We start from the raw sequence: 15,108 nt of genomic DNA on the forward strand, positions 1-15,108 counted from the left end.
CATGGAAGCAACATAAATATCCATCAGTAGAGGAATAGATAAAGAAGATGTGGTGTGGAAATGGAATATTAAACAGGCTTAAAAAAGAATGAAATAATGCCACTTGTGGTGATATGGGTAGGCCTAGAAATTGTCATACTGAATGAAGTCAGACAGAGGAAGACAAACATCGTGTGTTATGCTTTACGTCTAGAATCTAAAATAAGTGTAAAAACGAACCTCTTTACAAAATAGAAATAGAGTCACAAATGTAGTAAACAAACTTATTTTTACCAAGGGGGAAAACAGGGCACAGATAAATTGGGAGACTCTGATTGACACATATGTACAATATATAAAACAGATAAATACTAAGAAAATCCTCTGGTGGCTTCCCAGGTGGCTCAGATAGTGAAGAAACTGCCTGCAATGCAGGAGACCCAGATTTGATCCCTGGGTCAGGAAGATACCCTGGAGAAGGGAATGACTACTCAATTCAGTATTCTTGCCTGGAGAAATCCATGGACAGAGGAGCCTGTTGGGCCACAGTCCATGGGGTCATAAAGAATCAGACACGACTGAGCAACTAACATTTTGACTCACTTACTTTTTGGAAGGAAAGTTCTGACCAACCTAGAGAGCATATTAAAAAACAGAGACATTACTTTGCCAATGAAGGTCCATCTAGTCAAGGCTATGGTTTTTTCCAGTAGTCATGTATGGATGTGAGAGTTGGACTATAAAGAAGGCTGAACACCGAAGAATTGATGCTTTTGAACTGTGGTGTTGGAGAAGACTCTTAAGAGTTCCTTGGACTGAAAGGAGATCCAACCAGTCCATCCTAAAGGAGATCAGTCCTGGGTGTTCATTGGAGGGACTGATGTTAAAGCTGAAACTACAATACTTTGGCCACCTGATGCAGAGAGCTGATTCACTGGAAAAGACCTTGAGGCTGGGAAAGATTTAGGGCAGGAGGAAAAGAGGATGACAGAGGATGAAATGGTTGGATGGCATCACTGACACAATGGACATAGGTTTGGGTGGACTCTGGGAGTTGATAATGGACAGGGAGGTCTGGCATGCTGCAGTTCATGGGGTCACAAAGAATCTGACACGACTGAGCGACTGAACTGGAACTGGAAGAATCTATGGTATTGCACAGAGAACTCTACTAAATTCTTTATAATGACCTACATGGAAACAGAATATAAAAAAGAGTGGATATATGTGTATGTATCACTGATTCACTTCCCTGTACAGTAGAAACTAAAACATTTAAAATCAAATATACTGCAATAAACATTAATTTAAAAAATAAAATTAGAAATACTGAACTTACATTAAGTATATACTATTTAAAACACAGTGTTGTTAAAAATTCACTTGAGTTTAGAATTCCTTCTTATAATTTCAGAGGGAAACTTTCTTAAAAATGTTCAGGGGCAAGAGACTCCCATAGAGAATAAACACAAAAAGAAACACGCCAAGATGCATATTAATCAAACTAACAAAGATTAAACACAAAGAACAAACATTAAAAGCAGCAAGGGAAAAGCAACAAATAACATATAAGAGGATCCCCATAAGGCTAACAGCTGACCTTTCAACAGAAATTCTGAGGGCCAGAAGGGAGTGGCAGAATATACTTAAACTGATTAAATTAAAAAAAAAATACACCAAGATTACTCCATTCACATTTGATGGAAAAATCAAGTTTTAACAGATATGCAAAAGTTAAGAGAATTCAGCACCAACAATCTAGCCTTACAACAAATGTTAAAGGAACTTCTCTAGACAGGAAACACAAGAGAAAGAAAAGACCTATGAAAACAAACCCAAAACAAAATAAATGGTAACAACATCATACGTATCAATAACTACCTTAAATGCAAATGGATTAAATGCTTCAACTGAAAGACACAAACTGGCTAAATGGATAGAAAAACAAGAAATAGTATATATGCTGTCTACAACAGACCCACTTCAGATCAAAAGACACATATAGACTGAAAGTTAGGGGATGGAAAAAGATATTCCATGCAAATGGAATAAAAAAAAGTGGGAGTAGCAATACTCATATCAGATAAAATAGACTTTAATGTAAAGACCATTACAAGACGCAAGGACGGACACTATGTTATGATCAAGGGATCAATCCAAGAAAAAGATGTAACAATTTAAAATATATATGCACCCAACATAAAAGCACCTCAATACATAAGGCAAATGCTAACAACTATTAAAGAGGAAATTGACTGTGATACAACTATTAAAGAGGAAATTGACTGTGACATAATAATAGTTGGAAACTTTAACACCCCACTCACACCAATGGACAGATCATCCAGATAGATAATTAATAAGGAAACACAAGCTTTAAATGACACATTGGATCAGTTGGACCTAATTGATATAGACAGGGCATTTCATCCAAAAACAAATTTCACTTTTTTTTTTTTCAAGTGCACATGGAACATTCTCTAGGATAGATCACTTTTGGGTCACACATCAAGCCTTGGTAAATTTTAAAAGACTGAAATCATCTCAAGCATCTTTCCTGACCTCAACATTATAAAATTAGATATCAACTACAGGGAAAAAAAAACAAAACAAAACTGTAAAAACCACAAACACAGAGACACTAAGCCATATGCTTCTGAATAACCAAGCAGTCACTGAAGGAATCAAAGAGGAAATTAAAAAATACCTAGACACAAATGACAATGAAAACTTGACTACCCGAAACCTATGGGGTGCAATAAAAGCAGGACTAAGAGGCAAATTTATTACAACACAATCTTATCTCAAGAAACAAGAGAAGTACCAAATAAACAATATAACCTTAAATCTAAAGCAACTAGAAAATGAAGCAAACACACACACAAAAATGTTACTAGAAGGAAAGAAATCATAAAAATTACAGCAGAAATAAATGAAAAACACTAACAAACACAAAAGACAAATAAAACTAAAAGCTGATTCTTTAAGGAGATAAACAAAATTGATGTACCATTAACCAGACTCATTAAGGAAAAAAAAAGACAAATCAATAAAATTAGAAATGAAAAAGAAGTTACAACAGACAACATAGAAATACTAAAATCATAACAAAACAAAACAAAAAAGAAAAAAAAAATACTACTACCAGCAACTAAATGCCAATAATATGGACAACCTAGTGGAAATGGACAAATTTTTAGAAAAGTATGATCTTCCAAAACTGAACCAGGAAGAAGTAAAAAATATGACCAGGCCAATCACAAGAATAAAAATTGAAATTTAATAAAAAATCTTCCAAACAAAAGCCCAGGGCCAGATGGCTTCACTGGTAAATTTTACCAAATGTTTAGAGAACAGCTAGTACCTATCCTGCTTCTAGTCTTCCAGAAAATGGCAAAGGAGGAAAACTCCTACACTCATTATACCTGGCCACTATCACCCTGATATCAAAACCAGACAAAGGTGCCACAAAAGAGAAAACTACAGACTAATATCACTGATGAACAAAGATGCAAAAATCATCAACAAAATTCTAGCAAATAGAACCCAAGAAGACATCTAAAGGATCATACATTATGATCAAGTAGACTTTTCCACAGGGAAGCAAGGATTCTTCAATATATACAAATGAAACATGGTGGTACACCATATTAACAAATTGAAAGATAAAAACCATATGATCATTTCAATATATGTAGAGAAGGCTTTTGACAAAATTCAACACCCATTTATGATTTAAAAAAAAAAAAAAAAAAACAACTCTCCATAAAGTAGGCATAGAAGGAACCTGTTGCTGGTGCTGCTGCTAGGTCGCTTCAGTCATGTCCAACTCTGTGCAACCCTAGAGACGGCAGCCCCTCAGACTCCCCCTTCCCTGGGATTCTTCAGTCAAGAACACTGGAGTGGGTTGCCATTTCCTTTTCCAATGCATGAAAGTGAAAAGTGAAAGTGAAGTCACTCAGTTGTGTCCGACTCTTAGTGACCCTATGGACTGCAGCCTACCAGGCTCCTCCATCCATGGGATTTTCCAGGCAAGAATACTGGAGTGGATTGCCATTGCCTTCTCCGAGAAGGAACCTATCTCAAAATAATAAAGGCCATATATAATACACCCACAGCAAACATCATTCTCAACACTGAAAAACAGAAATTATTTCCTCTAATATCAGGAATAAGACAAGGGTGCCCACTCTCATCACTATTATTCAATGTAATTTTGGAAGTACTAGACACAGCAATCAGAGAAGAAAAGAAATAAAAGGAATCCATATTGGAAAAGAAGTAAAACTCTAAGTTTGCAGATGCATGTGTGTATGATCAGTTGCTTCGTCCTCTCAAACTCTTTGTGATCCCACGGATGGTAGCCTGCCAGGCTTCTCTGTCCATGGAATTTTCCAGGCAGTAATACTGGAGTGGGTTGCAATTTCTTACTACAGGAGATCTTCCTGACTCAAGGGTCAAACCCATGTCTCCTGCATTTCCTACATTGGCATGTGAATTCTTTACCACTGAGACACCTGGGAAGCCCTGTTTGCAGATAATATGATACTAGAGAAAAAAACCTTAAAGATGGCATGACAAAATTACTAGAGCTAATCAATGAATGTAGTAAAGTGGCAGGATATAAAATTAATACACAGAATTCCCTTGCATTCCTAGATAGTAACAATGAAAAATCAGAAAGAGAAATTAAACAAACAATTCCATTCACCATTGCAACAAAAATTAAAATACTAGGAATAAATCTACCTGAAGGGACAAAAGACCTGTATGCAGACAACTATAAGACACTGATGGAAGAAATTAAACATGAAACAAACAGATGGAGAAACAGACTATGGTCTTGGATTGGAAGAATTATATTGTGAAAATGGCTATACTATCCAAAGCAATCTACAGATTCAATGCAATCTCTATCAAACTACAAATGGTATTTTTAACAGAACTATAACAACAAATTTCACAATTTGTATGGAAACACAAAAGACCATGGATAGCCAAAGCAACCTTGAGAAAGAAAAATGGGGCTGGAGGAATCAACCTTCCTAACTTAGACTACACTACAGTGCTACAGTCATCAAGAGTGTATGGTACTGGCAAAGAAAAAAAAAAAAAAAACAGAAATATAGACCAATGGAATGAGATAGAAAGCCCAGAGATAAGCCCACACCAGTGGGCACCTTATCTTTGACAAAAGAGCTGAGAATATACAATGGAGAAAAGACCTCCTTTCCAATAAGTGTTGCTGGGAAAACTAGACAGCTACATGTAAAAGAATGAAACTGGAATACTTCCTAACATCATATACAAAAATAAACTCAAATTGGATTAAGCACTTAAATGTAAGGCCAGGAACTATAAAGCTCTTAGAGAAAGTCACAGGCAGTACATTCTGACATAAATCAAAGCAAGATCCTCTTTGACTTACCTTTTAAAGTAATGGAAATAAAAACAAAAATAAACAAATGGGATTTAAAAGCTTTTGCACAGAAAAGGAAACAATAAATGACTAAAAGACAAACCCGAGGATGGGAGAAAATAATTGCAAACAAACAAACAAAAACCTGACAAAGGATTATTCTCAAAAATATATAAGCAGCTCATACAGCTCAATATCAAGAAAACAAATAGCCCAATCAAAAATTAGTAGAAGACCTAAACAGACATTTCCCTAAAGAAGACATACAGATAACCAATAGACACATGAAAAGATGCTCAACACCTCTAATTATTAGAGAAATATAAATCAAAACTGCAATGAGATTATGTCACACCAGTCAGAAGGCCATCATCAAACAAAATCTACGGACAAAAAATGCTGGAGAGGATGTGGAGGAAAGGGAACACTCTTGCACTGTTGGTGGGAATATAAATTGATACAGCCACTATGGAGAACAGTATGGAGATTCCCTAAAAAGCTAGGATTAAAACTACCATATGACCCAGCAATCTCACGACTGGGCATATAGCCTGTTGTTTTTCAGTCACTAAGTCATATCCAACTCTTTGTGAACCCATGAACTGCAGCATGCCACGCTCCTCTGTCCTTCACTATCTCCCTGTGTTTACTCAATCTCATGTCCATTGAGTCAGTAATTTCATCCAACCATCTTATCTTCTGTCCCCTCCTTCTCCTGTTGCCAGCATCAGGGTCTTTTCCAACAGGTCAACCCTTTGCATCAGGTAGCCAAAGTACTGGAGCTTCAGCCTCAGCATCAGTCCTTCCAATGAATATTCAGGGTTGGTTTCCTTTAGGACTGACAGGTTTGCTTTCCTTGTGGTTCAGGGGAGTCTCAAGAGTCTTCTCCAGCACCACAGTTTGAAAGCATTAATTCTTCAGCCCTCAGCCTTCTTTATGGTCCAACTCTCAAATTCATACGTGACTACTGGAAAAAAACATAGCTTTGACTATACAGATCTTTTTTGGCAAAGTGATGCCTCTGCTTTTTAATATACTGTCTAGGTTTGTCATAGCTTTTCCGAGAAACAAGCATCTTTTATTTTTGTGGCTGCAGTCACTCTCCACAGGGATTTTGGATTCCAAGAAAATAAAATCTGTTACTTTTTCTACTTTTTCCCCATTTATTTGCCATGAAGTGATGGGACCAGATGGGCTTTCCAGCTGGTGCTAGTGGTAAAGAACCTGCCTGCCAAAGCAGGAGATGTGAGACATGGGTTCGATCCATGGGTTGGGAAGAGCCTCTGGAGGAGGGCATGGCAATCCACTCCAGTATTCTTGCTTGGAGAATCCCATGGAAAGAGGAGCCTGGTTGGCTAAAGTCCAAAGAGTTGTACAGAGTCAGCCACAACTGAAGCAACTTAGCACACACACACAGTGGGGCCAGATGCCAAAGACCAGCAGTGGGACAACCAGTGCACTGGGCATGTTGTCCAGTTACATGGAGCAGCTGAAGGGCATGTTCCTGATAGTCAGAGCCTGAAAAACTGGAGGTCTGCTGGAGAAGAATGGCAAACCACATCAGTATTCTTGCCTTGAGAACTCCATGAATGGAATGAAAAGGGCATATATGCTGAAAAAATCATAATTGAAAAAGGTCCATGTACCCCAATGTTCATAACAGCACTATTTACATAGCTAGGACATGAAAACAGCTCATATGTTCATCGATATATGAATGCATAAATAATTTGTGGTATATATATTCAATGCAATATTACTCAGCCATAAAAAAGAACATATTTGAGTCAGTTCTAGTAAGGTGGATGAACCTAGAGCTTGTCATACAGAGTGAAGTAAGTCAGAAAGAGAAAAAACAAATATGGTATATTAATGAATATATAAGGAATCTAGAATAATGGCATTGATGAACCTATTTGCAGAGAAGGAATGGAGATGCATATGTAGAGAATGAACCTGTGGACACAGTGGGGAAGGAAAGAGTAGGATGGATAGAGAAAGTAACATAGACATATATACACTACCATGTGTAAAATAGATAGCTGGTGAGAATTTTCTGTTTAACACAGGGAGCCCAGCTATGCACTCTGTGGTGATCTAGAGGGGTGGGATGAGGGAGAGGATGGAGGCTGAAGAGGAAGGTGATGTAAATATAATTTAGCTTATTTGTGTTGTTGTACAGCAGAAACCATCACAGCATTGTAAAGCAGTTTTCCTCCAATTAAAAATAAATTTAAAAAATAAAATCCCATTAAAACACAATAAATGAGGTCTAAAAATTCAATCACATAAAATTAAAATTATACTATTGAACATTTTGATGACAAGCAATATTTTTTAGTCATTTTTTTATTGTCACAAAATATAAATTTTTTAAAAAATTAATTGCTATATTGTAGGCAAGTAAACTCTGAATTGAAAAAGTCCTCAAGGATCAGGGATCATTCACTTCCTAACAGAATCTCTCTCCATCATGAAGGAGAAACTTTAACTTATTTATCTTCTCTTGAGAATGTTGGACTGGCGTACAGGAGCTGGGAGCTAATGTCAATCATCATATACTGCTTTCTGTTTTCCTAGCATTTCGGTGTAAGCATCAAATTAATTTTATATCCAAACCATGGGCATCAGTATAAAATTATCACTAATTTATTTTCTTAGAACAATCCTTTAAAGTGGAATAAACTCTTGGTTTTCCTTCCTTTTTTCTGAGGAAATATAACGACAATGTGTGTGTGCATGCTCAGTCACTTCAGGTGTGTCCAGCTCTTTGTGACTCTATGGACTGTAGCCTGCCAGGCTTCTCTGTCCATGGCATTCCTCAGGCAAGAATAGTGGAGTGGGTTGCCATGCCCACCTCCACAGGATCTTCTTGACCCAGGGATTCAACCCAAGTCTCCTGTGTTTGCTGTATTGGAGGCAGATTCTTTACCTCTTGAGCCATGTGGGAAGTCCTATAATAATATACAGTAGGAAACCCCTCAAACATGGCTGAAGAAGTGTACTGATAAAGCAAATGCTGCAAAAAATCAGTAAAAGAAAGTAAAGAATTTCTTCTGCTGCTAATATTGGATTTGTAATTTGAGCACAATGATATTTTCTCTTAAATAAAGGTACTTAAATATCCTAAAAAAATGTTTGGGGACAAATTCTTTGTTTTCACTTCACATGTTTTCACACTCAATAGAAAATGACTAATATGATGAAAAATATCTGAGATGATAACAGTTTCTTTATTATAATAAGCATACCTTAATAAAATGGCTTAGGAAATGGAGAATTATAATGATTTAGTGTGATAAAGTAAATATGACTAACAAGGTTAATTCCAACTATTAAAATTTATGAAGCTTTAATAATAACTTTGAGAGAAGCATGATACATTGAATATTTATAGTTAGGCTTTCCTTTACACAGTAACTAATAATTGGAAAAAGTTTATGAATAATCTTTATTCACTCATTCTAGATTCATGGTAGCTAAATTCAACATGCTGTTTCCTAGGCTAGAATATCCATTTTTGTTAATAATTCTTTAATTTTCCTTCTTTTAACATAGCATGATAAAATTGATAACTAAAAACAGATGATTTGCCTTATTTTCAAAAGTGAATTGAAAATCTAGGATTAAGATGCCTTTTCTCTGAATTTCTGATGAAATAATCTCAGGCCCAAATCTGTTAAAGCAACTGCCGTTTTGTAAGTGTCATCATATTATTAATTAAACTTGAAAACAAGCTGATTTCAAAGGACAGACACATTTAAGCTTACCCTGAGGACGGTTAGCTTTTCTGCGAGCACCAAGCCGTTGTGCTTCACCTTCTGAGTCAAGGTCATGTCTTTCATTGTCAGGTACGATCTTGTGCTCTTTTTCACCATCAGACTTTATGAGGTATTTCTCCCTTTCTTCATCCATTTGAAGTATCTCATTTTCAGAGTGCAACAGAGACTGTTCCATCTCCATCATGTGTATATGTCTTTCACTTTCAAATTCATTTTGATATCTTTCATTTTCAAAATCTGTTCCATGTTTTTCAGAATCAGAGTCTATTTGATGTCTTTCAAACTTACCCCAGTGTTTTTGAAGGCCTTCTTGACATCTTCCAGAGCTACCCTGAAGTCTTGAAGATCTGTGTTGGTATTTTCTAGAGCTGTACCAGCATCTACTACAGTCAAAGTTCAACTGTTGTCTTTCAGAGCCAGTCACGTATCTTTCAGATTCATACCCGAGGCCCATCCAGAATCTTTCCAAGTCAGAGGCTCTTTGGCAATTTTCAGCCTTAATTATGGGATTCACTAAATCAGAGCTCATATCCAGGCTTTCAGAATCCAAGTCCATTGTGTGTCTTACAGACCAAGAATCGACATAATGCCTCTCAGTTTCAGTGTTCAACTGGACTGTGTTAGCATTCATGAGGCATTTCACAGAGGCTGAGGCTAGCTCATACCTTTTTGAGTCTGAGTCCATCCTACATGGTTCAAAGTCAGAGTCCATTATATGTCTCTCAGATCTAATCTTCTGGTGTTTTCCTTCCCCCATCAGATATATCTCAGATGCAGAGTCTGAGTCTATTGCATCCCTTTCCATGTATGAGTCCATCACGTATCTCTCAGATGCAGAGATTAGCCAGTGTTGTTCAGTCTCCATTATTTTTTTTTCAGACTCCATGAAGCGTTTTATAGAATCTGAGGCCATTTGGCATTTTTCTGCCTTCAGCAGGTGTTTCACAGATGCAGAAGCCATGGGGTATTTTTTTGAGTCTGAGTCTATCCTGGGTCTTTCATTGTCAGAAGCCATCACATATTTTTCAGAATCAGAGTCTGCCAGGCTTTTTTCTGAATCTGGGTCCATATGGTGTTTCAGAGAGTCAAATTCCAGCTGGCATTGTTCAACTCCAACTAGGTGTTGCTCTAGGTTTGATGCCATCTGGAATTTTTCTGCTTCCAGCAGGTGTTCCTGAGAGTCTGGGTCCATGGGACATTTTTCTGAATCTGAGTCCATTCCCCATGTTACTGAGTCTGAGTCTTTTGAGTGCTGTTCTAAGTCAGAGTCCATACCAATGCCTCTGTCAGAGTCAGAATCAATCACACAGCTTCCAGAGCCAGAAGTCAGCAGAGGGGCATCACTTTCAATTATCGATAGGTCTTGGAGATTTTTATAGTCAAAATAACTGGTTGAACTGTCAGAAACTTTTGTATCAGAAACTTCTGTTTCAGATGAGCTTCCTTCATCATGTGGCATGACAACTGCTCCTTCATTACTTAAAGAAAAGACAAATATGAATACTTAAAAAATAGTAATCAAATGTTGGCAAATACATTATTTCTCTGTTGAAAAGTCTTCTGTAGGAGAATATTATAAAGTACATATACCTATCAGACTTTAGAAAGCATGTGACATCATTATGCTTCTTGTGAACATATCAGAAGAAAATCATTGTAGGTAGATTTTACATTCATTTGCATTTACCTTCATATTAACTATTTTTCAGTGCACCTGAAAGTACTCATCTGAATATGATACTTCCTTACAATGTACTATTTTTTTGTCCTTATCCAGTCAGTGCATCATTATTTTGAAAACTGAATATTATGCTAAAATGTGGTAGAAAAAATTACTATTTCTATATTCTATTCCAAGTTAAGATTACATGTATATAGACTTATTATCAATGAAACTTACCTTTGAGTGCAGAGCTTTTCTAGAGAAAAATATTCAAATCTATTAGGTACTGCTTCATTTGGAAGGGACACATCTTGAAGGGGAAATATATGTTCAATGGGTGAATTAGTTGCAGTTATTGGCTGCAAAGCAAAATAAATCATAAACAAAGTTACAATTTCTTAGTTACATTTAACGTGAAACATAGCACATTTAGGTATTTTGATTGTGGGAAGAGTGTCATTTCATTATCTGTACTTGTGTTTAAGGGAAAGTTATAATGAGAACATTTTTCAAAGTAAAACTTCAGAAATAGCATTTAAGTATAAAAGAAAATATGATAGACACATTGTGAGATATCTTCCTAGCCTCTACTTTTCCATAAACTAATGTCCATCCCCAAATGCCTCATTGGTGCTGTTGCCTTGGAGTAATTGGCATTTGACCCAAATTGGGGCAATGAGATTTTTTTCCTGCAGAGTTTGAGTTAGAATTCAGAATAGTTCTTTTTTTTTTTTCTCTGCTGGTTGCTTGAAATAAGGACAGGCAATCATGGGCAGTATGAAGAAGTAATGTCTGGCATATGCCTAGAGAAGCAAAAAAAATGTAGAGTGTAAATAATAAAATATCAATACATTAAGGAAGTAGAAACAAGGGATCATATGCCTCTAGAGAAACATATGGATATATTTTCTACCTGAGCTCCTAATTTCAGTTCCTACTAAGTAGTAAGTTTACTTTCTGCCCTTGAGCTCTCTAAGGTAATCAAGATCTTTGACTTAATGTTTTTACCATGCTTCTTTTTTTAAAAAAATATTTATTTTAATTGGAGGCTAATTACTTTACAATATCGTGGTGGTTTTGGCCATACATTGACATGAATCAGTCATAGGTGTACATGTGTCCTCCATCCCAAATTCCCCACTCACCTCCTTGCCCATCCCATTCCTCTGGGTTGTCCCAGTGCACCAGCTTTGAGTGCCCTGTTTCATGCATTGAACTTAGACTGGTGATCTATTTCACATATGGTAATAGACATGTTTCAATGCTATTCTCTCAAATCATCTCATCCTCACCTTCTCCCACAGAGTCCAAAAGTCTGTTTTTATCTCTGTGTCTCTCTTGCTGTCTCGCATATAGGGTCATCGTTACCATCTTTCTAAATTCCATATATATGCATGAATATACTGTATTGGTGTTTTTCTTTCTGACTTACTTCGCTCTGTATAATAGGGTCCAGTTTCATCCACCTTATTAGAATTGATTCAAATGCATTCTTTTCAATAGTTGAGTAATATTCCACTGTGTATATGTACCACAACTTTCTTATCCATTCATCTGCCAATGAACATCTAGGTTGCTTCCATGTCCTGGCTATTGTAAACAGTGCTGCGATGAACATTGGGGGACACATGTCTCTTTCTTTTTTTTTTTCCAATTTCTCCTTTATTTATTTTTTTTCCCCCAGTGGATTTTGTCATACATTGATATGAATCAGCCATAGATTTACACATATTCCCCATCCCGATCCCCCCTCTCACCTCCCTCTCCACCCGATTCAGGTAACAATAACTCTACATGCAAAACAGAAAAAGAGACACAGAAGTACAGAATAGACTTTTGAACTCTGTGGGAGAAGGTGAGGGTGGGATGTTTTGAAAGAACAGCATGTATATTATCTATGGTGAAACACATGTCTCTTTCAAATCTGGTTTCCTTGGTGTCTATGCCCAGCAGTGGGATTGCTGGGTCGTATGGCAGTTCTATTTCCACTTTTTTAAGGAATCTCCACACTGTTCTCCACAGTGGCTGTACTAGTTTACATTCCCACCAACAGTGCCCTCTCCAGCATTTATTGTTTGTGGATTTTTTGATAGCAGCCATTCTGACCGGCATGAGATGGTACCTCATTGTGGTTTTGATTTGCATTTCTCTGATAATGAGTGATGTTGAGCATCTTTTCATGTGTTTGTTAGCCATTTGTATGTCTTCTTTGGAGAAATGTCTATTTAGTTCTTTGGCCCATTTTTTGTTTAAGCCAGTATGAGTGGGGTCTGTTCCTTGAGAGAATAGCATTGAAACATATACATTACCATATGTAAAATAGATGAAAAATGCAAGTTCAGTGCATGAAGCAGGGCACCCAAAGCTGGTACCCTGGGACAATCCAGAGGGATTGGGTGGGGAGGGAGGTGGGGGGTTTAGGATAGGGGGTTCACATGTATACCTGTGGCTGATTCATGGTGATGTATGGCAAAAACCATCACAATATCATGAAGTAACTACCCTCCAATTAAAATTAATTAGTTAAAAAAAAAGAATTCTAGCAGAAGAAAACAAAATAACGAAAAGGTCCTTCATAAGACATCAAAACTGCTGTTAATACATAATTGTTAACTTCAAAGTAGAACATACATAATAAGTGAGACTTAGGTGAAGAAGTAGGCCAAGAAAAGGAAAAAGAAGAGTTGAAAAATGATCAAAATGAATTTTATCTACTAAAGAGATATATTCCATCTTCAACAAAACTTGAATAAAAAATAATGGATTTAAACTGTAACATGTTATTTAAATACAATATAAGAAAAAATACTCAAGTTTTAACATACTATAGAATTAATTATAATAAAATTTTTGGAATCTCCTGTCCCAGTCAATAATTGTGAGGCTCAAATGAGATAGTATTTAAGAGAAAACACTAATTCAAAATAAAAGATAAGGACAAATAATGTAAATTATTAACAGATATTAAAAAGAAGGGTGATTTTATTTATAAACAAAAGCATGAGAAATATTGATACTTCCACATCTTAGGTGAGGTATATAGCAAACAATTTTCATGTGCTTCTAAATACTGATCTATAAGTGCAAATATTCAGAACTACTTTGACTCCTATTCTCAAATCATAGTAATATGGGTTTCCATTATGATTGCTCTGTCACTAGTTTTCATTATTTTGAAAGTCAAGACAAAAAGGGTTAGGGAAAGTACAGCAAATTTTATTCAATCAGACATTATCTAAATTTAAACAAATAATATCTGCCTTCATAGGTTGATAGCTAACATCTTTTCATGTGTATGATTTATTAGTATGCCCAGTCTCCTGAGAAAATATGTACATCATGCTCTTCTCTTTCCAAAAGAACATTCTACTATGTTAAGGAAAAATCTAGCAGAAAATACCTAAAATGACCTATATTTTACTCCATATATAGCTTTTCTTCTTCAAAATCAGTTTTTTAAGCAAAAACCATCATTGTTAATCTTTAATAAAATTAACATGAAAAAATAAAAATCTGTGATATGCAGAGTATTAAGGATTTTAGGACTTAAATAAGGAGTTTAAAGGGAATAGGGAGAGAGCATGGCAAGGGACTCCTTTATTTTTTAAAGGGAGTAAGGCCCACTCTTTATGGAACTTGACTCTTCAATGGTCTGTTTGCAAAGTAGTTCCATCATTGTACATTGTACCTTTCACTAGAGGCTTACTTTGGGAAAGCATCACTACTAAGATTTCCTAATTACAAATTAAAGTCAAGGAAAGAAGTCATAATATCCAAGTATTTTCAACAGGCACCCTAAGTCTAGCCCAGTTTATGATGAGATGAGCAAGATGAGGGACTAACAAACTATGCCCATGGGTCAAATCTAGCCCACCATGTTTTTGTATGGCCTAAGAGAAAAATAAATTTCTCACATTTTATATAAAAAGTAAAATGTAAAGTCCATTATCTCATCAGTGAGAACAATTTTTTCAACAGTTGAGAACATTGTGTATTTGACCTGATAAGCAACATATATTTAAGATATTTAGTTTTTTACAGAAAAAGTTTGCCATTCTTTGCACTAGATGATTTCCAAGGACTTTCTGATTCAGAGTCCAAGAGCCTATGCTTTTAAGCAAAATAAAAGTATTAGCAATAAGAATGCTAACAGAATTATGGAAAATAGTACACACAGAATTTTAACAAGGAGTTATAAAATAATAAAGGAACCAGTCAGAACTGAAGAGTATATTAACTGAAAGGAAAAACACACAAGAATGAAT

The 15,108-nt window shown here is 36.0% G+C and overlaps 1 protein-coding gene across 4 annotated transcripts in view; it reads right to left on the reverse strand.

Annotated features, from left to right (window-relative positions):
* LOC122435691 overlaps positions 1–15,108 on the reverse strand; it is a 412,519-nt gene that overhangs the window by 37,210 nt on the left and 360,201 nt on the right. For all 4 annotated transcript variants that reach the window (XM_043459819.1, XM_043459820.1, XM_043459821.1 and 1 more), the window contains 2 exons: positions 11,081–11,202; positions 9,169–10,658 (listed from right to left, as the gene is read on the reverse strand). In XM_043459819.1, coding sequence (XP_043315754.1) covers positions 9,169–10,658; positions 11,081–11,202 — 1,612 coding nt within the window. The remainder of the gene's footprint in view (positions 1–9,168; positions 10,659–11,080; positions 11,203–15,108) is intronic.

This window comes from Cervus canadensis, chromosome X (assembly GCF_019320065.1).
Source record: "Cervus canadensis isolate Bull #8, Minnesota chromosome X, ASM1932006v1, whole genome shotgun sequence".
Taxonomy (NCBI): Eukaryota; Metazoa; Chordata; class Mammalia; order Artiodactyla; family Cervidae; genus Cervus; species Cervus canadensis.